Here is a 24,407-nt window from a genome sequence, read left to right as displayed (position 1 = left end):
GTGTGTAATGAAGCTGCTGTGCTCCAGAGTCCTGCTGTATTAACACACGCCCACATGCAGGCCTGTTTAATTTAGAGGTTTCTGCGCATGTTGCTGTGGGTGCATTTTAGGGTCGCTGGTAAATGACAGATTACTCACATTTGTGTGAGCTCGTGTGTAATCCGATTCCGCTCCACTTCATTCTGTGCAAATCTCATGTCGTCATACTGGAGCCTACAGTAGGAGCGCTCAGGCAGGAGCAGTGGAGCGCGGATATCATCCGACGCAGATGCACTTTGCACGGCTGCTGCTCCTCGGCCTCAGGTCGCATCGTGTCCGATTAATGACACAGGACGACGAAGCGTTATTGAATTTATCATTAGCTTGTGCAGACATGGACTGTCTACTTCCGGTTGCCTCTAAGTACTCTGACATATGCAGTTTTCTAAAGTAGCCCTGTTGTTATTGTCCCAGTTATTATTCATACATCAGGCAGACTTATCAAACATCTGTGTGAAGGCACATTACAAAATATAAGCAAATCTGAACATTATGGAACAGTTATTTTCATTCATCAGTCATATTTGGAATTAGTTTTGATAATGGAACAGACAGTACTTTGTTAGAAACTAATTTAACATCAGATTCATGACTTTTAAATTAATTAAATGTGCACTCCACAACAAATAAGAGCAAATTTAGAAGTAAATCTTATTTTTATTTATTTGTGTAAAATTAAACCTTGTTAAAAAACAAATGTACAAATAATTGTTTTAATAAATGTTAATGATGATAACATTATGGTTATTGTTATGATCATGACGAGTTGTAGTAGTATTTAAGTGTCATAATTATGACTATTGTTATTATTATGACTAGTTTGTTTATTATTACTTTAGTTATTATTATTACTATTAGTATAAGTAGTAGTAGTGGTGATTGCAGTAGTAGTATTTCGTTATTATTAGTGATGTATTAGCTGTTGTTGTAATAGAAGTATTTCAGTATTATTATTATTATTATTATTATTAGTAGTAGTAGAAGTAGCAGTAGCTGTAGTAGTAGTATTTAGATATTATTATTGGTAGTAGTAGTAGTAGTAGCTGTTGTTGTTGTAGTAGTATTTAGGTATTATTTGTTTAAGTATAAATATTATTACTACTAGTAGTAGCAACACTAGTAGTATACTCTGCTTTTTATTTTATTATCATCATTATGATGATTCGGACTTATTAATATATTTTATTATCTTTATCGTTATAATTATCATTATTATTATGATGTGTATCCTGGATGATGATGCACCCTCCTCCTCCTCCTCCTCCTCCTCCTCCTCGTCCATCCATCGACTCCATCGGGGCTCGACTGGTTGCCTTGGCTCTCAACTCGCTGCGCTCCGGAGCCACTGCAACTTTTGCAGCGACTCCTCTCAGTCCACAGACATGTCGCACACGAGCTGAAGTGGACCTGTCATCGTGGCTCCGCAGCCTCCAGGATCCCACTCACACACACACAGACACACACAGACACACACACAGACACACACAGACTCACACACTGGACAGGACCTGCATCTTCCCCTTTTTTGTTTGATTTTGCCTGCCTGCTGCTCCTCTTCCTCCTCCTCTTCTTCTTCTTGTCGTCGGGACGTGGACGAGTGGATATGAATTATGAATTATGAATTATGATCCGTTTCCTCACTGACGAGCCGGGCCAGTGATGCACGAGTCCACGGAGCTGCTGTTTCAAGATGGCAGATTTTTTTTATTGAGTTTCGAGCGGAGCCCTCCTCGCTTTCTCTTTGGCCATGTATAACAGAACCCCTTGCACCGATGGCCCCTGTATACGAAGGTAAGACCTGCTGTTTGCATCACCCACCCACCCCCCTCCCCTACCCCCCCACCCACCCCCCTTTTGGCTCTGAAGCGATACTGTATACCCGAGCGATACGACTCAACTGCGGCTGATGCGTTGCACCTTCTCCCCCTTTTAACCCCCCCACCACCCTCCCCCTGTTAAACATGTTATTTTGTATCAATCCCCCACATGTGTGCTGTCAGCTCCCCCCCCCCCTCTCGGTGCGAGTCTGGAGCCGTGCGCGTTAAACACTGCAAATTCTCCTGGATAATAAGGTCAAAGACGAGGCTGGGTTTTAAAAACACACACTCATCTCCACACACACACACACACACACCCACACGCACAGACACACACCTGTACAATGTTTGGTCCTGGTGGAAATTACAGCTCAGCCCGGGGAAGGAGGAGAAGGAGAAGAAGAGAGAGAGGGAATGAAAGAAGGTCGGAGAGAGATCGCTCGGAAGTCTCGTCTCCGTTCACACTCTCTTTCTTTCTCCTCCTGTCATTTCACAGCAGAATCAACACACTTTGCGTGTGTCACTACGTTGTTTGCGTTGATTCCCGTGTTTATATTGTCATTATTATTATTCCTCTTCCGGGAAGACAGAAGCAGAAAAGAGGCTTCGGCAACATTCGCCACCGCTGCAGCATTGTGCCTGTGACTAATCCAATAGAGAGGATGCCTCCTCTATTGCAAATTGTTTGCTGTCGTATAGATTTTCATTCTCTAACAGCAACACACACATATATATACACACACACACACACACACACACACACACACACACACACACACACACACAATGCGTTCCCTTTGGATTGTCGCTGCACGGTGCCTCATAATGTACAACAATGCAGACGACCCATTATAATCAGTGCGTGATCGATGTCTTTCAATACTCTACACAATGCAACTACACAACTAAATCAGCTATAGGTGGAATAGTGTGATTGCAAACGTGCTATTAGTGTGATAAACACCCTGCAGTTGCATGCTACGTTCTTTGTATTCGCATCCAGCTGCAGTCTGTAGTAATGTATCATTCACAAGTACTGTACCCTGTGGAGATGCTCTCCTGACATATGCATAATAGGACATATGGGTTTTAACTGTGTGTATAGTATACAAAGGGTTTGCATGTTGACCACGTCCACACCAGCCTGGGGTGTAAACCTGCTCTGCAAACCGGAATGCAGCACAAAGTAAACGCTGACCCCTCACGTTTTCCAATATTTATTTTTCTGAGCAGCCTCATGTCTCACAGCTTCTTTTTCTGCTCTTCAGTCCCTCTGCTGGTGGTAAAGGGAACCTCCTCTTCTGTCTGTGCTCAGAAACCACCATTGAGAAAGAAAACAGTGAGAAGTAACAGTTTAAAAGTGACATTATAGGAATATCAACAGCAGAAGTGGCTCCTAATCAATCAATCAATCAAATTTTATTTGTATAGCCCATATTCACAAATCACAATTCGTCTCACAGGGCTTTAACATGGTGTGACATCCTCTGTCCTTAACCCTCAGCAAGAGTAAGGAAAAACTACAAAAAAACCTTTTAAAAGGTAAAAATACCTGGAAACCTCAGAGAGAGACACATGTGAGGATCGCTCTCCCAGGACGGACAGAAGTGCAGTAGATGTCAAGTGTAGGAAAACATCATCAGGATTAAAGTTTTTAGCAGCATTGATGAGGGTAAACATTTTTCAATACTTTATGTCAAGCAGTCCTGCTGCAATCATAGTCTCTGGTCAGCAGCCAGCAAGATCATGATCCAGCGTCCAATGGGGATAATCAGGTTGCGTGATGGCGTACTATAGAATCTACAGAATCAAGACGGCAGTGAACTCCTCACAAAGTGCCTGCATGCGCCCCTGTAGGAATATTGGAGTGGTCTTCTTTTTGTTTTTCATCGGGGGTGTCGAGGCTTAGAGGCGTCTGCTGGAGACAGTGCCGCCGCCGCCACATGAAAAAGAAAGTTGAAATGAGACTCCTATGCAAAAGGTAATTAGTGTAAATTACATTCCCCGGCTTTTCCCTCCACCGCGGAGAGGAGGAGGAGAAGGGAAGAGAGAGAGAGGCGGCGGGGGAAATTAATTACCCTGCCTGTCCTCCTCACTGTTGGAGGGGCCTGGTTGGTGGAGCAGCCATGGAAATGACCATCGTCCCAAATGGAAAAAGAGGCTTTAGGTGAGGTGAGGGGGGGATTTCTTCCGGCTATTATGGTGATTTCTCTCCCTTGGCTTTACCGGGCAACTAATAACTTAAATCTATATGATTGTCTACTTCCTCTGATAGTTGAAAGCAGAGTTCTTTTGGGGAGAACATGAAGAATCAGAGGTTTCCAGGACGTCTGACTGTGGTCATTTAGCCTGCTTCAGTTTCTGTCATCTTCTTCCTTTTGCTTTTGCTTCTTTGCTTCTTATGAATATCTACTTCCTCTGAAAGCTGAGATCTTTTGGGGAGGACGTGACTTTGTATTCATGATTATTTATCCAGAATTACTTCAAACATCAAGATTTTCAGGACATCTGATTGTGGTCATTTTGCCTGCTTCAGTTTCTGTCATCTTCCTTTTCTTTTGCTTCATATGAATGTCTACTTCCTCTGAAAGCTGAGTTCTTTTGGGGAGAACGTGACTTTGTTCTATGATTATTTATCCAGGATTACTTAAAACATCGAGGTTTCCAGGACATCGGATTCTGGTCATTTTGCCTGCTTCAGTTTCTGTCATCTTCTTCCTTTTCTTTTGCTTCTTCTTTCTCGTGTTTACCTCTGGTGCTTGTTGGCCAACTAATAACTTAAATCTAAATGATTGTCTACTTCCTCTAATAGTTAAAAGCTGATTTTTTTTGGGGGGAACGTGAAGAATCAGAGGTTTCCAGGACATCTGATTGTGTTCATTTATCTTGCTTCAGTTTCTGTCATTTTCCTTCTGGTTCTTCCTTTTCTTTTGCTTCTTCTCTCTGGTGTTTACCTCTGGTGCTTCTTGGCCCAGGCGGAGCGCCATCAGGCCGACCTGCTGGCAGGCCGGGCAGCGGTCTGATCACCATGGGAGCCGGTTCTCATAACCCGACCTGACACCTTGATGGATGTCTGATGAACAGAGCAGGTCCAACAGCCCCCCAGCTGTGGAAAAGCTAATATTCAGACACTGTCAAACCCTTGCCTGTCTGCCCACTCGCTCCCCGGCTAGAGTTATGGGTGCTGTGGTGTGCTGGTGCATGCATGTGAGCCAGGACACACACATGTGCCATCACCGGTTTGTAGAGCCGGCCTTCGAGGGGACCAGGCAGCTGCAGAAATGGGCAGGAAGGCAACTTCATTTGCAGATGCCCCTCAGAGGTCAAGCAGTGCTATTCCAGAGAGGATTCATTCATTCCTGCCTGGAAAAATAGACAGAAGCTGCTGATGGTGGTGCTGGTGGAGCTGGTGGAGCTGGTGGAGTTGGTGACAGGCGCTGCAGCATCACAGGGAGATTAATGTCTCATCCTTCCACACGCTCATTATGAGTTAATGTGACTTTAAATCACCTTGTTGTTTCCAGGTATGAGGAAAGCCCCCTGGTCTTGTTTAGGGGAAGTGACTCGTCTGACACACGCACAGAAAGACTTTCTCAGAATCTGCCCTCGAACTCCCCGTGTGTCACCGCCCCCCCTCTCGCTTGTTTGGCGCTGCTTGATTGATATCTTCCTCGCCCAGGCTCAGAGTCCAAGGTTGCAGCTTTTTAAACTTTGATTAGAATTGCAGGAAGAACCCTGGGGGGGGGCCGGCCCTTCGCCTCAGGGGCCAAGGCAAGGGCCACACCCGGTGACAGAGCCAGGGGAGCCGAGGAGGGTCTCTCTCTCTCTCTCTCTTTCTGCCTGTTATGACAAGCAGAGTGTTTAGCTCCTCACTGTCCACGGCGGTGAAGAGGGGGGGGGGGAAAGGCCTCGGGAGGGAGGATGGATAAACAGCCGCTCAGAGAGGAAGTGATGGCTAAATAGCTCAGAGGAGAGAAACAGGCTTCACTCCACAGATCCTCTCAGGTGCCATAGTGAATGTTTATTTCTCTCAGTGTGAGGTTTGATCTGTTTGTTGACTCGGCGACGCGTCGCCTCACGACTTGTTAGGACGACTTGTTCGCTCGGAGAAAGGTAATGAAAATGGATAAGCTGTCTTTACAAGTATGGCTTCTTGCATTATTCAAAAGCTTCCTATCTGGGAAAAAAAAGGAAAGAAAGTGAAAATCCAGTGTTAGGGAATTCTGTGCGCCATTGATTTGTCGAAGCATTTAGTTCGAGAAAGCCGAGGCTTTGGAGGGAGATAGAATGTGACTTTTGTGCGAGATGAGGTGTGTGTGTGTGTGTGTGTGTGTGTGTGTGTGTGTGTGTGTGTGTGTGTGTGTGTGTGTGTGTGTGTGTGTGTGTGTGTGTGTAGTAGCAGCAGCAGCAGCTTTCCTCCACAGAAGACAGGAAGATGTGAGCTCTCTGATGTGCTGAAATAGTTCACAGGTGTGATCTAAGGGTTTTGGAAGCAGATGGGGAGGGGAGGAGAGGAGAGGGAGAGGAGAGGAGTGGGGGGGGGGGAGCGTCAGCCTGAACTGAAATGACAGGTTAGCAGAGGCCGGTCCTGACACAGGAGGCCCGGCCGTGAATACAATACTCCGGCTATACTTCAACAGGCTCAACTTTTCACGTACGGGTTTTCAGCTAAATTTCTCCCGAGTCAAACCGGCTGCAGCTCATCATCCTTCATGACTCCTGTCTTTTTTTTCTGTAGCAGAGGAAATCCAATTGAGGATGCAAGGGGACTGAGCAGATCTCATTTTCTCCCATTTCAGTGCTTCTGCCATATGTTTCAGAGTGGCTCTGAGGTCCTTGAAGTGGGCGACCACATCAGCTGCTGACATTACAGTCCAGGCAAAGTACCGTTTTACGACCGACTAATTGTAAAATAATTTTTTTTCAGCAGAGATCGTTTCTATGAGGTGTCCAGAACAACATACTAAAAGTCCTAAGAAATCCTAGTTGAGGAAATATGTTTAATTCTCATCAATCCGAGATGTGTGCCAATAAGGCCAGGCAACAATACATCCCAATGGGGCTATTTTTTTCCTTTACTCCTATCAAAATGAAACTTTACACAATGAAAGTAACCATGAAACGTAACATTTTTTGTATTACAAGTTTCTTTGAAAATGAATTTGAATATGCAAATGAGCTATACACTAATCGAATATGCCCAAAATACACCCAAATAGGCTTAATTGTTTCCTTTACTCCTACCACAATAAAACTTTACATAGTAAAAGTATACATGAAAAGTAACTTTTTTTGTATTACAAGTTTCTTTTGAAATGAATTTGAATATGCACATGAGCTCCACACTTATTGAATATGTCCTAATTAATGAGAATTAAACATATTTCCTCAAATAGGATTTCTTAGGACTTTTAGTATGTTGTTCTGGACACCTCATAGAAAAAAATCTATGATGAAAAAAATTCTTTTACAATTACTTCTATTTTTGGCTCCAAAATGGGCTACTTTGCCTGGACTATTAGCTGGTTTTCAGTTAAGGGAAGATGAGGAGGGGGGGCGACTGCTTACACAAGGCATTTCCGTGTTGGTTGTCATGCATGTGTGAAGGGCCCTTTATGTTCTCCCTCCGTCGCTGTTGTTTCACACTGGGTTCGGTGTCGGCCTGTGAGGAACAGCTGCCTCCGGCTCTGACCGGCAGTGAAACAACTCCATGCTCTGTTAGAGGAAGGCTGGAGCCGGCGTGTGGTATGGGGGGCGTTACAGAGCGTGCAAAAATGAGATATGTGCATTTAAAGTGGAAGCGTTTTCTCATGTAACGGCATAAAACGCCTAAGACACCCTATAGGCTGTGGGCAACAAGATCAATGCAGAGTAGTTAAGTCCATTTTCAGACATGGAACACTTCAGAGAAAGTCTGCACAATCCGGTCCGATCTTTCTTTGGAGTTTACATTTCACACATTAACAACACAGTAGGAGATTCTCAGCTCAGGCACAACAACACAGAGATGTGGATGTTTCAGAGGAGGGATGGGGGAGCACGCCGAAGCAGGATATCACATGTTTTTATTTACAGCACACACCACCGTCGGCCCTTATCTCCAACAGCTCTCATACCTCATTTACATCCTGAGACCTTGTATTTCTTTTATTTTTTCAGTTTTGCGTCTGTCGCCTGCTCGAAACGTCATCAACCTGGTGAATCTTCACAAATGAGTGATACAAAACATGTAAAACATTCTTAATAAATATATAAAAATTAAATATTCCCCAACTGATTTGATCAAATGCCAACAAAGCATCTTGAGGACAAATTTTCTAAATATTTCAGAAGACAGTAAGATCAAGTTTGTGTCAATACAACCACTGTAGTTTGAGCGAACAGACTTTTAATCGCCAGTAGAAAAGATTGACCTCATAATTCAACAAAACATGCACAGCTCAATTCAAAATTCGCTTTAACCACCATTAAAATGTAATATAAGGTATTCTCACATGGGCTCATTCAGACATTATCCAGAGGTTTTACTTCAGGGCTGGCGGAGGAAACTCCAGAGAAACTCTGAAGCCTCTGATTCGGACATTTGTGTTCTCATACAGCTCCGAGAATATCAGGAGATTATTCAGAGTTGGGTGCATGTCTGAAAGCAGCTTCAATGATAGACATGCTGACTAGGGGTGGGAATTGGCAAAAATGTGACGATTCAATAGTATTGCGATATTTGGGCCACGATTCAATAGTATTGCGATTCTGCGATATATTGCGATTCTGCAAGTATTGCGATTCGATTCTGCGATATATTGCGATTCATGTCCCCCAAATTATTCAAAGGAATTACAAAAAATGAGGAGAATAAGACTGCTCAACTCACTTCAAATGTCACATTTAATTCTGTGAACAACATTGTCTTCTACACATTAACTGAAGTGCAAAAACTTTGTCCTTGAACATTCAGGACACAGGACCTTTGTAATTATTTTCTGAATAGGAGACCTCTCACATGAACGCTGAGCTGCCAGCACATAACTTACAATTATTTAAAAACAATACAGTAACACAAAGCAGACATAATAGAGTAACACAAACCTGAGAATAATCATATAAATAAGAGTAACCTAGAGCTTCAATCTAATTGAGAAAAATAAACAAATGTGTACTACTAGAGTCCAGTCCAGTTGGCTGCAAGGTCATGACCCAAAATGTTAAATTAATTTGGGAATATTGGCATGTTTGATCAGAAAAAGGAGTTGGTGAACATGCTCAGATGTTAAAGTTCCTCTGGGCCGTTATTATGTCTCTTGCAGTGGAGAACATCCTTTCAGCAGACACACTAGTGCCTGGAATGCTCAGGTATCTTTTAAACTCTGAAACTCTCTGCGTCATGCTTTGCCAGCCAGGGGCTGTTACATATATAATTGTAAATAAAGTATTCTGTCTCTCAGTGAGTTGGCGTATTACACAGAAATAGAGTTCGCCGAGCAAGTGAATGTGAGAGAGAGATAAAAAAAAAATGTATGATCTCCTCTCATGAGTAAAGTGATGTAGTGACCTCTCCACCACGAGGATGATCTGTGAACAGAACGCAGAGGATCTTTGCACCTGATGACTCGTCCACGTTTCAGCCGCGGTTCAAACAAAGGTTCAGATTTTTACTTCACTTCCACAGAGTTATTAATAAGGCCTTTTGTTAACTCGGGCCTGTAAAGCAATAATTACACCGGGGTTCCTGGAGCATAAAGGGCACTTTACATGCTGAGGGCGTCAATTCCTCTTTTTTTTTATTATATGTGAGTAATATTGCACAGTGCAGCGTTAGCATAATCTGCATTTTGCTCACATGCCATATATTCCATGCTCACTTTGCGATCTCATCATCCGCCCGTGACCCCCCCCACCCCCCCCCCACAGATTCCCTCCCAGCCCGCCATGCATGCGCTACACCGCCCCATCCCCCACCCCCCCCCCCACATCTATCGCTTATCTGTCCTTCCATCCTGCTCTGTTTGTTGATAAGCCGAGAGGCCATTGGCCGGCACACACGGCGCCCATGTGACACTCCTGCAACAGCCTGATGGCCAGATTGGTGTGTGTGTGTGTGTGTTTGTGTTTGTGTGTGTGTGTGTGTGTGTGTGTGTGTGTGTGTGTGTGTGTGTGTGTGTGTGTGTGTGTGTGTGTGTGTGTGTGTGTGTGTGTGTGTGTAATTGGAGGATGGTCTGAGAAGAGGTCTGGCTACTGTAGCTTTTTTGTTCTCCCTAATCATGACCCCCCCACACACCCACCCACCCAAACCCTTTCAGGCTCCCCCACGGCTTCCCGCCCCACTCACTCCCCCCCCCCTGCCCAGCCCCCAGGCTTGTCTTATTGCCTCGTCCCGTCACTAACCCCCCCCCCCCAGAAACCCAAACCACCGGCTTGTTGTGGGTGCACATTGTCCCAGGTCTTAATCCTGTTGTTTGTGATAACGTTCCGAACCTGACCGTTTGACATCGCTCTCTCTGGAAGAGAGCGGGTTCGGGCCGGGCCGGGTTTATCACCGGCTGGTTTGGCCTTTCAACTTTACGCCTCAGGTAGCATACGCACGCACAAAGCTCATAAAAAAAAAGTTGAACAAAAGCGTTGATTGTGATGCAAAGACAAACAGATGAAGTGAGGCGCTGCTGCCGGACGGCCGAGGGCAGCTTCCACACTCGCTGCCACTTTAGTCGAACAAAAGATCCAAACCGTCTCTTCATGCTACCCAAAGCACGGAGTGAGAAATGGGTTTGCTGTTTTTTAATCAAGCCTTTCATAACCTCCTCGTTCTCCCTCCGCTGCTGAGGGGAGAAGACGAGTTAGGACCTTGAGGGTTGAGTGTTTACAGGCAAATATTAAAATGAGCAGGGAGCTGAGTTACACAGTGAGATTAGGGCACTGAGGTATGTGCAGACACGGCTATTGGCTCTAGCATGCACGGCCGGCCAGCGTGGACCGAGCAGCTTCTGCCAGGCCCATCACCACTCCTGGCTCCGGCCCCTCTCGGTCACGGAAGGGAAGTGGAGCGATGGGCGGCTGCTGGCGGCCCCTTCACAGATGGCTGCAGGTACAGCGCCACGCTTGGCTGATAACCAAGAACTTCAAAGCTCAGACGAGCGCTCGAGCCCATTTCTGTCCGGCGCCGGGAGGCAAAAAGCCACAGAACAGAGAAAGGAGACAGGGACTATAGGTTAGTCAAAGGAGTCACCAGGCATGGAAATGAGCAGCTTCGACCCTTTTCCTTCTTCCTCCCTTGGACATATTCTTTCTCACCTACAGTTTTCTAAATTTCTTGTCGTTCTCCTCCACCGGCTGCGTCTCTTTCTATTCTTTAACCTCAGAAGCAGATGTGATGACGCATCCCTTCGCTTACCTGAAGCAGAAAAACATTGTGACGGTCAGTGTTACGGAAAGTGGTCCCTTCCTTCTCAAGCGATTTGTGTTCCACCTAATCTGCTTCAGATCGGGTTCTCTGAGGAATTCTGAATTCCCTCTGAACCCCCCCCTGAAACGTTTTCAGTAAACCAAGACGTTTACACATCAATAGGAGAGGGAGGAGGTGGAAGCGACGAAGCGTGAAGATAGAAATAGATAAGAGGTGAGAGGAATCTCTCACAGGTCTGAAGCGGCATTAAATGTGATATAATTGTCACTGGAGCTGTTTAATATTCAAGTATAAAGAGACAATCACTTCTTTGTCAGTGCTGAAAAACGTGGTTTCAACTTTTAAGAAAATGTCAACATAAGAAAATATATAAAAAGGTTAAAAGTTGATATCTAGACCTATATATGTTGATATTCATAATATATAAACAGTCAATAAATACAAATACATACATCACCAATCTTAGGTGACATTCATATCAATAGTACTTGTCATTCAGCGGCATCTTAGGTGACGGATTCTTTGAAGCTTCAGAATCAGAATCAGAATTCTTTTATTTGCAAAGTATATTTGCACATACAGGAAATTGCCTTGGTGTCATTGGTGCACTGAACATAAAACAACAATATAAAAACAACAATATATAACAAAATAGAATAAAAATAAAGCTCTTATAAATATTAAGGTTAACATTAGCATTATTTAATTCCGACAGATCTAATAAGTGTATTTCATTCAATCATCTTATTTTGGTAGATTTATAGCAGCGGTTTGCTGAGCTCTGAGGATCTTTGTGTTTTAAAACAGAAGTGATCATGACATTTATTGCTGGAAATGTTCCTCATGTGTCTCTCTGCATTCAGGGCGAACACATTAAACAGAATTCAGCGAGAGTAACTGCTCTACCTGTTTATATTTCTGTGCCTCAAACGCATTGCAGCATTAAGCATTAAAAAAAATACAGTAAATGAAAAGCAGGGCTGTGCACCTTTAGGATCCACTCAACACTTCAAAGCCTCGGGCACATCATGTCCCGGCAGCAGCCTTTTGAACTGACCCCCCCCATTCAGCCGGAGAGACGGCAGAACGACAGAGGCTGCAGAAGGGGGGAGGAGGTGAAGCCAGGGTGGAGGGGTGGAGAGATGAATACCTTCTTCTGGAGGCCCATGGGCCTCAGGGGCAATGCCAGAGGTCAGGGGGGGGTGCTTGTGTATGTGTGGGTGGTGGGTGGTTAGTTCTTGGAGGGGTTGAGGGGGGGGTCACTGCCTTAAGAGGGCTTTCGAAGGTGCCGGTGTTACTGGGGGGGGGGGGTGCGTAGATCCCACCTCCGCCTCCTTCAACCTGTCTCTCCTCTCACATCGGGCAGCGGCGGTGGTCCGGTGAGGCGCCCGTCTCCTCGGCTTCCCCCCCGACGCCGCCCACCAGCTGCTGTCACACACCAACACGCTCCCTGCCTCCACGCCATCACGTTCAGAGGAGCTGGCTCAGAAAAAAAGGCCAAAAGTTGACCTTTAGCGATGAGGACCTGGTCTTCTTCTCTCCCTCGCTGCTCTGGAGCCGGGTTGTTTTTAAACCTCCTCGGTGATTCAGACACAGGTCGAGTTCTGCCCTCACAGATACGTGGCATTAATCTCAGTGACATGGAACTCATTCAAATTCCAGTTTAACAGCCCGCACACAACAGCACACCACCTCCAAAGGCTATTTGAATTTATATCTTTATTGACAGTAAATCATGTTACAGAAGAATTTACATTTCACGTATGAGGAATGCAGAATGCTGTTGTCAGAGTCAGACACATTAAAAACAAGCAAACGTCCGGAGCGAGCGGATTTTGATACGGAGACCACATGTTTTTGTTTACAGCACAACGACTCTGGTGTTGACTCTTATCATTGAAAACTCTAAAATCTCGTCATCTGTGGACAATTTGACATCTTTGTTTCGGTCTTCTTCATGTATGGCACCTCTTTTTTTTATCCTAACACATTTATTTGTATTCTCTCACATCCTTTGTTAGAAAAGTCATCAACAAGTCCACCAATTGCTGTGAATTATCAGGACAATTTCCTTCTGTATTTTCACATAGTGACAGAAATAAAGGGCTGGAAATTTTGTATGGAGCAACTGACGCAAACATTTGAGTTATCTGGAAAGTTTCAGGAAAATATCCAGAGTACAGTTCATGTCTGAAAGCGGATTCAGGATCACACCTCATCTTTTCCTTCCGTTTAAAGATTCTCAGCTGAACCTGCAGAAACAATCAAATTAAATTATTGGATCTTCTTTTGTGAAGCCCACAGCTGTTATCCTCTGTCTGAAGGTGTTGACCTCTTCATATATATATGAGGAATGCAGAATGCTGTTGTCAGAGTCAGACACATTAAAAACGAGCAAACGTCTGGAGCGAGCGGATTTTGATACAGAGACCACATGTTTTTGTTTACAGCACAACGACTCTGGTGTTGACTCTTATCATTGAAAACTCTTAAATCTCATCATTTGTGGACAATTTTACATCTTTGTTTTGGTCTTTTTCATGTATGGCAGGTCTTTTTTTTGAGTCCTTTGTTAGAAACGTCATCAACAAGTCCACCAATCGCTGTGAATTATCAGGACATTTTCCTTCTGTATTCTCACATAGGCTCACCTTGACTTTTTCTGGACATTTTTACTGGCGAAGTGACAGAAATAAAGGGCAGGAAATGTTCTTACTCAGACATTTGAGTTCTCTGGAAAGTTTCAGGAAAAGAAAGCGGATTCCGGATCTCACCTCATCTTTTCCTTCCGTTTAAAGATTCTCAGCTGAACCTGTAGAAACAATCAAATTAAATAATTGCATCTTCTTTTGTGAAGCCCACAGCTGTTATCCTCTGTCTGATGGTGTTGACCTCTTCTGTGAGCCAGTCCAAACGTGGACAGTTCCCCGGGCAGGGCCCACTCAGCGTGTGGGTGTTAAATGGATGTTCAGAACGACCATATCCTATCTGGGTTTTAGCTGCTATTTGTGACTGAGGACACTGTAAATATAATCAGCTGGAGCCATGATCTTCACACTGAATCAAACCCGGAGCTGAGTTTGGCTGTACCCATATTTATTACCTCGGCTCCGGGGCCTGAAGGACTCAGCAGCCGTGTTTATGACACACACCATCAGTTGGATTAAGGAAACATACAGTACAGCCTTTCTAAATTTGTATGTGCGCACATGTTTGTGTGGCGCGCGCGATAATCTTTTAAAAGCCGTTTGAATATATAGCGCGGCGGCGGCGGCGGTGGGCCTGCTCGGTTCGTCAAGGGGAGCACGGACAGAACGAGAGAGGCTATAAAAGGAGCGAGGGTTAAAAGGAAAGGAGAGGAAGGAGTGATTAAAACTATTTATTGAACATGCACGCGGGTGAGTCACCTGCAGAATGAATGCAGGAGTTCAGGTTGCGGTGTTTTTGTGGGAGAGAGAGAGAGAGAGAGAAACAAAAGGCATCAGTGGTTCAGATAAGTCTGATCTATGGCTCTGATAGGCCGAGAGCTGCAGAACACTCCCATGTGTCACCTGGGCCGGCATGTGCTCCATCCGCAGTTTGGATCTGATAGTGTGGGAGATAGAGAGGTGGAAGATAGAGAGGTGGAAGATAGAGAGGTGGAGCACACGGGGGGGCAGATGGAAGCAGAGGAGCGGCCACATGTGGGGTCACGAAGAGCTCGGAGATGGATGGAAGTTTGTCGGTCGGAGGTTGTCGTCCTCGAGCCGTTGAGCCGCTTGTCATCAGTCAGTCAGAAACACCCTGTGCCCCCCCGACAGTCACTTTATTACACATATTGTTCTCAAGACAAAACAAGAACAACAGAATACATTTAAACATATTTCCTAGCAACTCATTCCACAGCTGTGTTTGGTCCCTGGTCAGGTTGGACTGGTTCCTCTGTTGATGGGGTTCATAGCTGGCTTTGTAGGGGTGGAGCTTTGGATTAATCCCTCAGGGTGTGTGTGTGTGTGTGTGTGTGTGGGTTCGTGGGTGTGTGTGTGTTTGTGTGTTTTGGGCCGGTGGCTCCACGCATGTTTTTACTACATTGCCAAGATGCTGGAGCTCTCACAAAGACTTGAGGAAGTCCTGCAAAGCACCAGTGCTCGCAAAGTTACACCCCCACATAAACACACACACACACAGACACACACACATGAGGCGGTAATACTTGCATGTCTGTGCGATAACTTCACACATCCAGTGCGTGGGATGTTTGTGTGCATCTTTGATCAAGGTGAGCGTGTGGAGCGAGACACGCACGACTCCAGCTGTCTCTGTCGGATATTATTATGATATGCATCACATGCAGCAGCAGACTTTGACCCCAGAGTTGGAGAACACACCCAAACCCGAAGCTTTGTAGTCTGTTCCATGGGACCGGAGAGGGGGATGATTTTTTTCATCTCCTCCAACGAATGTCTTCTCCCTGCGACAGCCTCTGCCTTCTCTCTCAGTGATTGCTCCCTTGAAATACACTATTCTCTTATTCTTACTTTTACGCAATTAAAATCAATAGTTCACCAACTTCAAGTAGAGCTCATATTCCAAAAATCTGGAAATGAGTAAAGACCTGTAGAATGAGACAATCATATTAGTGGAGTTGATACAATTCTGAAGCGAGAACCTGTCAAAATATATTAGGAATCCCTATATATAAATAATCATGAATTGTGCAAAATGAAAAACATGGATTATTTTGTATTTCTGCAAACTTTCTTGTTTTTTCTGTAATTCCCCTTGTTTTGTTTTGTTTTGTTTTGTTTTTGCTCTGTCAGTTATTCATTTTGTATCCAAGAGCATAATTGTATTTGTTTGTCCAGGAAGAGGTTAGATCCTTTAGAAATACAATTACAGTCTCCGTCTCTGAAAGGTTTTCTCTTCTGCACAAACCTCATTCTGCTCCGGAGGCCTTTTGTTATCTCAGCGTCAGGCAGAACATCAAAGTTCATAGGTGGGCGGCCGAGGGAAACCTGTCTCTCTCTCTTGTGTGTGTACGCTGGCATGTGTGTGTGTCTCTTTGTGTTGTCTATACCACCGACTCTCCTTCTGTCACACGTGGCAAAACAAGGCCGATATTCACATTCCCCAATATAACACAACACAACACAATCAGCACGCGACAAAATCCATACGGCTCCGTCCCCTCTGGAATCAATCGCCCACCCGAACAATGCCTTTCTCATCTGTTGCTGTGTCTCCAACGCTAATCTCATTACAGTACATTGTGTCCGGCTGTCATCGTTGATCCCGGTGACATAAGAGGAAGTGCGGTGCGGTGTGGTGCGGCGGCGGCGGGGGGGGCAGGGGGGCGTTCTCTGTTCTCTCTATGGCCGGGTGTGTAAAATGATAAGGAGTCTGGAGAGCACAGCTGCTTATCAGGTGTGTGTGTGTCCCTGCGTGGCCCCGGGCGGCGTGTTCCCAGGTCAGAGACGCATGGCAGTGGGAGCCAGCAGTTAACAGGTGCTACTGGTTTATGGTTAGGCCCCGCCCCCCGTTGCGTTTTTGATGCCACACGCGAGAGATAACAAATTATTTTTCTGTTTCACATTCACCGTTTTTGCTTCTGCTGCAGAAAAGGGAGCATGTATTGACAGGCTCTCTCTCTCTCTGTCTCTCTGTCTCTCTGTCTCTCTCTCTCTCTCTCTCTCTCTGTCTCTCTCTCTCTCTCTCTCTCTCTCTCTGTCTCTCTCTCTCTCTCTCTCTCTCTCTCTCTCTCTCTCTTCCTTTCGAACTTTCTTTCTTTCTTCCCTCTCCGTCCGGTTGGGGGAGGAAGTTGAGGCGCTGGGCTTTGTGCACTTGCTCCACTCGTGATTTGATTAATAAGAAATCCAGCTCAGGCAGCAGAGCCACTCGGCCCTTCCTCCTCCTCCTCCTCCTCCTCCTCCTCCCTCCCATCTCCCGCTCCTCTTTCTCCTCACCCTGCGTCTTGGTTCAGTGCCTGGTGAGGCTGACCTGGCACTATAAACAAGGCACATGTTTCTCCTCGCACCAGCCTGCCTTTTTTATGACCACACTTACAACGTGAGAGACCCCTCGGCCTCCTTATCTGCTGACAGATGCCCCCGGGGAACCGGATTCGTCAGCTCCTACTTCAGAGTGGAAACCGCTCGCACTGAATCTTTTACACCAAATTATCATCGCCCTGCTACAATCCATAAATCAATAATATATTCAGAGTTGTGTTGTGTCACGTCAGTTTGTGTAGCTTGCATTCAGCTCTTTGTATCCCCGTGTTCACCCGCAGGCGGACGTTTGTGCAATGGCTTACGTATCTGTGCGAGAGCATTTGGACAAGCGCTGACCAAACATGTTATCTCACAGCTAACACAACATGTTGTATCTCTGGCTGTTTGTTTCCAGGAAGGGGGGAGAGATGAGGGAGTGTTACATTTACAGCAGGCATGTTGCTGATTTACAAGCCGTGGTCTGTGCAGCACGTCTGTCAAACAGCTTCCACGTTGGCCTGGTCGGCTGCTCAGATGCTCGATGGATGCTTGTCCTCTTTTTGTGTGATCGTGGGTGGAAGAGAGACACGTCCAACTGGTCAAGTGTTGTGGTTCCGGAGGACGAGCAGAAGGGCCGGTGGAGCGGCAGCCTGCATGACACTGTGTCTCCCTGCGAGCTCGTCTGATGCATTATGCTATAAATAAGCAGAGATGAGAGAGAGAGAGAGATAAAAAAGTAGAGAGGATGGTCAATATGTGGCCGTGGGTGAGGGAGAATATTCAGTGTCAAGCTCCAGCTCCCCCCCCCCACCACTGCAGGGCCGAACTCAGGCAGGAGGCGGGACCACCAGGCCGGGCTGCTGTGTGTCAACAATGTGTTCCAGTTCAGTGAAGTGTTCACTGCTGCGTTTAACCCCCGAAGTCACCGTCAGCGTCTCCACGACAGGTTTTTTCCACCGGTGGTTCAGTTCGGTCACTTATGCAAAATAACATTGCTTTAAAAAAAAAAAAAGATTGCCTGTACAGTGTGGTTAGAGATTAAAGAGACAGGTTGCAGATGAGGCCTTGCACAGGGATCAGGGTGGAGGAATAGTTTGATTAGTACAAAGTAGAAAAGTGAATTTTATGTTTGGGCCCTTAGCAGTTAAACCAGATGTTCCCTTAAGGGAGAGTTTGGACTGACATGAATCTAATGTATCATATATCTGTAATATTTATGTGGAATAATAGCGTCCATTCCTCCAATTGGATTTCCAGAGATTAGGATTATATCACAAAGAGAACTGAAGCTTTTCCGGTTGACTAAAACTGTACAAATATGAGGACTTTATATTATGCTGCTTTTGGACTTGCACTGAACTCCCAAAATTAAGCTCTGGACACTTTCTGAAACTTGTCCTGAAAGCGGTCAAGGAAAATGTCCTTAAAATCCAGATAGAGAGACGATGGCTGCGTTGATGACATTTCTAACACCCGATGGATGCGAAACTGAAAAGAGAAGATACAAATATCTCAGAACGAAAAAGACGTAGAAGACACAGACGAAGATGTCAACTTGAAAAGACTTAGACATTCAAGATTTTTTTTGGTGATATAGGAACCAACACCTTTTACACAAATACACTATGTATAGTGTCCTGCCTCCTACTCTACTCAGGCACCGACCCTCACCTGGATATTCAGGATAATCTCCTGCATTCTTCATATGTGAGAGGCAGTGTCAGCTTTTGGTCTTCTCCATATGTCACGTCCCACAGAAAAGGGCTGGAGGTGAGAACAGTATTGTAAAATGCCTCCACCCCCCACCCCCACCCAGTCATCGACGTATACATGCAAACAGCAGCGAGGGGGTGACATAATGCTTTGTCTAGACGGTCAGAAGTTATTTCATTAGCCATTTCATTCCATACCCCCTCTAAACATGCACACACACACACACACACTGGGGCAGTGCTGCAGTCCAGCCAGTGAGGAGGGGGGGTCATCATAGTGTCTCCATCGGTGTCGGCAGCCATTAGGGCCTCGGGAAGTAATCCAAATATATCCAGGCCAGGGGACATGGAGCAGACAGACCAGAATGCTGTCTCTGCACCGTCTCCTAGGTGACAGCTGGGGTCTCGGTACTGTATCTATCCACTCAGAGCTTTTCCGTGCAGGCTGGCCGCGGAACAGTTGCTCTCTGGATTATTGATTGGTATATTTTTAAACATATGGGTCTGAATTTACTGCGCCCTTGCCCTCACGGTGCAAAGAGATCAGGAAACTTCAGATTCTCACAAAGCAGAAGAGAGCTTTGGGAACCGACACGGATGCGTTGAATGACAAGCAGGTTTCATATTAAAAGACTGTTTGTAATTACAAAAGGCTACTTGGCAGGTTTGGCGGCGTCTAAAGGCGTCCTCATCAATACTCCCTTGTCATGTTGTCAGCGGAGTATAAATGACGGGTTTAATAAAAGAGAGCAAACAGAAGCAGGTCACAGGCGAGAATGCGAGGGCCACTCATGTCCCTCCTTTTCAGGCCGTCTCTCGGCCTCACGTTGCATGCAGATCGGCCCTGATCCTCCCAAAAAGAAGATTAACAAACCCCTGACAGAGAAGTAATCTCTCCCAAAACATTGACTATTACCATTTCAACATGCTGCCTCTAAACAGGGGGAAAATACCTCTGTGGTGTGCTTAATTGCAGCGGGTGAGAGTTGCAGTGTTCCTTTAGTTATGCTAAATGGAAAAGCCTTGGCTACTGAAGGCATTCCGGCATTGTAAATGTACAACAATGGCCCTTTACAGTTTTGCACTTGGCTTAGAGTTTTTCCGAAATTCAAATAAACTTCAAGGGGGCAATTTCAAGGGAAGGTCTTTTGCACTGTGCTGTGTAGAGAGTGTTGTTTGTTCAGATTCTACATCGGGAGCATGTTTGACTTTCAGTTTCGGGTGAGGAGTGATTCACGGCGACTGGAGCCGCTTTCCCATCGATGTATAGCTGTTCACATTGTTGTCTGTGTATGTTGTTATGAGATAACATTCCAGACATTTGAACTCCTGCTTGTTGTTTCATTTAATCATCTATCTGTGTTCGCCAGGCGAGCCAGTTGTGCAGAAGTCAGAGCTGAGAGTCTCGCATTTCTTAAACTGTTTCAGGCGTAGGGAATGTCGTCAAACCCTTTCAACACAGTGTTAAAACGGATAGAGAGTCAATGGCTGACTAAGATCGGGGTTGATGAGGAGTTCATGTATGGTAATGCAAAAAGCAGCTAGCCTCGATTTGGCCTCGTAAAAATAAATATAAAAAATCCCTGGGCTATATGCGCAGTCTTGCTGGCTCGGGGATATGCAATGCTGGAATTTTCCATAAGAAGACCGAGCGGCCCCTGGGTTCGTCCATCCATCTTTGCGTCCGTCAGTCGGTGCCTGTGATTATCCGGTCAGGCTTTCAGTCGCACATTGTCGACGCCGCTCAGTGACGCAACCCATCATTCAAATTATTTTTAGCGTAAAGTCCAGGCACAGGAATTGGTAATCCAAGGAGTGACATCTGGCCTTCAGGGCTTATGTGATTAGCAGAGAGCCTTGCCCCTAATAGCCTAGCGGACGTTCTTCATTACCTCTCTGGACCAGCCAGACCTACAGGGGGTGGATTGGGGGGGACGACATGAAGTAACTATATAGGTGTGGGGAGTAACACACAAAAAAACACCGCATCTTAATGATTTAGAGGATATTTGTGCAGATATCAAGGATGAGGCTCAGATAGGAGCTGCAGGAAGCATGGATGTGCTCCGTTAAATCAACTACTGTACCGCACCCACCGAGCTCACAGTGAGCCGTCTAATGCGCGCTGTATCTCCAATCCTGCAGCATTAGGGCTAAGACCAGATGACCACACAGATAACTGTGAGTCCGAGCAAAAAGGGAAGAAAATAAAAATTCTCAAGCGGAGAAGGAAGAGAGGTCAGGAGAGTTAAAAGGAAATGAAAAGGCAAAAATAAAGCAGCGTGTGCTTGAGAGCTGCCAGCTTCCTACTGAATTAATCATCATCACCACTTAAAGGGTCTAATAATGACAAAGTGACGGGACACGTCCCCTCCTCTCTGCTCCCTGTCCGTAGAATGGAGCCCACAATTATGGAAGTCCTCCCAGCTTGGTGGGAAACGGTCCTCTAATTATCCCTGAGCAGAACAAAACTTCCCAGCTTTCAAGATGTCTATTAAACACACAAAAGCTGTAATTCCTCCACCAGCCGACGACGTTAAAGGGCAGTTTGCATGCATGGTATTTGTTAGTGTTGGGTGTGCATGCTGCGACCGTAACATTCTTTGAATCATGCATCAGTTGATCAACAGCGAGACCCTAACTGTGTGTGTGGGAGGTAGCATGGCCAGGTGGAAGCTCTTACTTTGTTAGCAGTAAACTAATTTTGGGTTTACTGGAAACTGTTTAAACATAGCAGCACTACAAGTCTCATATAATTTGCCTCGTGCTGTAATAATCATTTCAATGTCACAAACAAGCCTGTTTGTAAAAGAGAGATAAAGAAAGGGACTATTTTTGGGGCAGTTGTTTGCTTGGAGAAGCTTTTGCTTATTCTGAGGCGGCTCGTTCCCAGGAGTTCAGAGCACGGCCTCGCTGCCGCTTTGCTTTTGTCTCGTTGTCTTGTAGTTGAGAGGGAGTTCAGTGCCCCTCTCCGGTTTTCATAGATTCATAGAGCAAGATTTCTTCCACCACCTTCCCCATAGTGAGTAATTGTGTACCAATAAATGCAAGGGGTGGTTTGTGTCGTCTGGAAGGAAATTGCAATCATTCCTCGAGATGTTTTTGTGGGCCTGTTTTTGTTGTGTACGATCTTGTGTTGCACCTCGGTCTCAGTGGAGTGTCCCATGAAAGGGTATTCTTTATGCACTCAGCCTATTTACTTTGCAGCAGATGGGAACAGTGGGGAAATGGTATTTCCTCTTCATGAACCAGTGGTTTGCATCAGCCCTGCTCAATCTCAATCTGTTTATCTATTTGCTTAACATTCTGGCATTTATTTATGTTATGTAAGAATGTAAAAAAAAAACTATTTACATTTCCTGAAAAATATCCCTTTCCTTGCCATTATAATGATGTGGAATCTGATGCATTATTACAAAAATAGTTTCCACAAAGAGACAAATGCTTGCTGACATTTTCTAGGTCATTTACTGGCTCTTATTTATAATGATGGTAAAGAGTTCAAGAGATTAACATACTGACACATCAGAATACGCGCTTGGTGTTTTAATGACCTGCTCTGACCCAAGCTGTCTTTATTTAAAGCTTGTAGCCACCACTCGTGTTTCAGACACTCTCAAATTCCTAACCTCTCACTTTCCTTCCCCTCCTGTCTACGCCCCTCCCCTCTGCTCCCCCCTTTGTCACAGGTATGGCCTCGCAAGTGCAAGTGTTCTCCCCTCACACTCTCCAGTCAAGTGCCTTCTTTAGCGTGAAGAAACTGAAGGTGGAGCAGAGTTGTAACTGGGATATGACAGGGTACGGCACACACAGCAAAGTCTACAGCCACAACAGCAGCAAGAACGTGTCGACCAGCGGCGGTCCCCTCGGCATCAGCAGCTCCCTGCAGGTGGCCAGCTCCACCCTGCCCTACGAGCAGGCGCTCATCTTCCCAGCCAGCGCGGGCCACATCGTGGTCGCCTCAGCCAGCAGCACTTCGGGGGCCTTGGGGTCTCTGCTGGGCAGCGGGGGTGGAGGCAGCAGCAGCAACAGCAGCGGAGGTGGCGGCGGCGGCAGCGGCGTGGGTAGCGGGGTCGGTGTTCACAACCTGACGCGCCGCAGTACGGTCACTCTCCTCGACACCTACCAGCGATGCGGGCTTAAACGCAAGAGCGAGGAGCTTGACAACAACAGCAGCGTGCAGATCATCGAGGAACACGGTCCGCCAATGATCCAGAACGGAGCAGCCAGCGGAGCCACGGTGGCCACGGCGGCCACCGCCACCTCCACGGCCACGTCCAAAAACAGCGGCTCCAACAACGAGGGGGACTACCAGCTGGTGCAGCATGAGGTGCTCTGCTCCATGACCAACACCTACGAAGTCCTGGAGTTCTTGGGCCGGGGAACCTTTGGACAGGTGGTGAAATGCTGGAAGAGGGGCACCAACGAGATCGTGGCGATCAAGATCCTAAAAAACCACCCGTCCTACGCACGGCAGGGTCAGATCGAGGTCAGCATCCTGGCGCGTCTCAGCACGGAGAGTGCAGACGACTACAACTTTGTGAGGGCCTACGAGTGCTTCCAGCACAAGAACCACACGTGCCTGGTGTTTGAGATGCTGGAGCAGAACCTGTACGACTTCCTCAAGCAGAACAAGTTCAGCCCGCTGCCGCTCAAGTACATCCGACCCGTGCTGCAGCAGGTGGCGTCGGCGCTGATGAAGCTGAAGAGCCTGGGGCTGATCCACGCCGACCTGAAGCCGGAGAACATCATGCTGGTGGACCCGTCTCGACAGCCGTACAGGGTCAAGGTCATCGACTTCGGCTCGGCCAGCCACGTGTCCAAAGCAGTGTGCTCCACCTACCTGCAGTCCAGATACTACAGGTAAGAAGCTGCAACTTTTATATAATAAGTTTGGTGTGACATTGCAATGAAAAAAATCTTGAGGTATTTTATGAAAGCAGATGCAAAGAAGAACTAGCAAGAAGAGAAGAAACCGGACACACGTCCCTTTGTTTGCTGCTATTGGTTCTGTTTGGAGGATCACTGTCTGCTGCACATCTGATTTGTTGCTGCTTTATTAGGAATGTTTTCATAGTTGAGCTGATTATTTGGCCACACAGCCACGCTCGCTGGCAACCTTATGAGCTGCCGCTGAAGTCCTCTCTCTTCACTCCAGTCCTGGCTTTGCTGTTAGTGTGCCCCCCCCCCCCCTCCCCTTGCAATGTGGGAGAGGGCAGTAAAACACTTTCCGAATAGCCAGCTGCTTATTGTGTTTAATGTGATGAAACAAGCATGTTTTATTGTTTTCTGAGATCATTATAGGAGCTCTGTTACCTCACAACCTGCTGCAGCTCTCGTAAAGGCGCAGACGGACCGCAGGAAATATTTGAAGCTATGACATTTTTTTTTTAGTATCGCTGAGGGTCTCAGGGGGGAGAACGTGTTTTTTCCTGCTTTCAATAGAGGTTTTTTTTATAAAAGGATCTCAGAG

The 24,407-nt window shown here is 46.1% G+C and overlaps 1 protein-coding gene across 2 annotated transcripts in view; it reads left to right on the top strand.

Moving 5' to 3' along the window:
• Positions 1–1,408: 1,408 nt before the first annotated feature.
• Positions 1,409–24,407, top strand: part of hipk2 (homeodomain interacting protein kinase 2) — a 78,747-nt gene continuing 55,748 nt past the window's right edge. For both annotated transcript variants that reach the window (XM_061075867.1, XM_061075866.1), the window contains exons 1-2: positions 1,409–1,830; positions 22,624–23,797. In XM_061075867.1, the coding sequence (XP_060931850.1) occupies positions 1,812–1,830; positions 22,624–23,797 (1,193 nt within the window). In that variant the 5' untranslated portion in view covers positions 1,409–1,811. The remainder of the gene's footprint in view (positions 1,831–22,623; positions 23,798–24,407) is intronic.

The sequence above is a fragment of the Limanda limanda genome, chromosome 8, assembly GCF_963576545.1.
Source record: "Limanda limanda chromosome 8, fLimLim1.1, whole genome shotgun sequence".
In the NCBI taxonomy this organism is placed as follows: domain Eukaryota; kingdom Metazoa; phylum Chordata; class Actinopteri; order Pleuronectiformes; family Pleuronectidae; genus Limanda; species Limanda limanda.
This window is presented reverse-complemented; position numbering and strand designations above follow the sequence as displayed.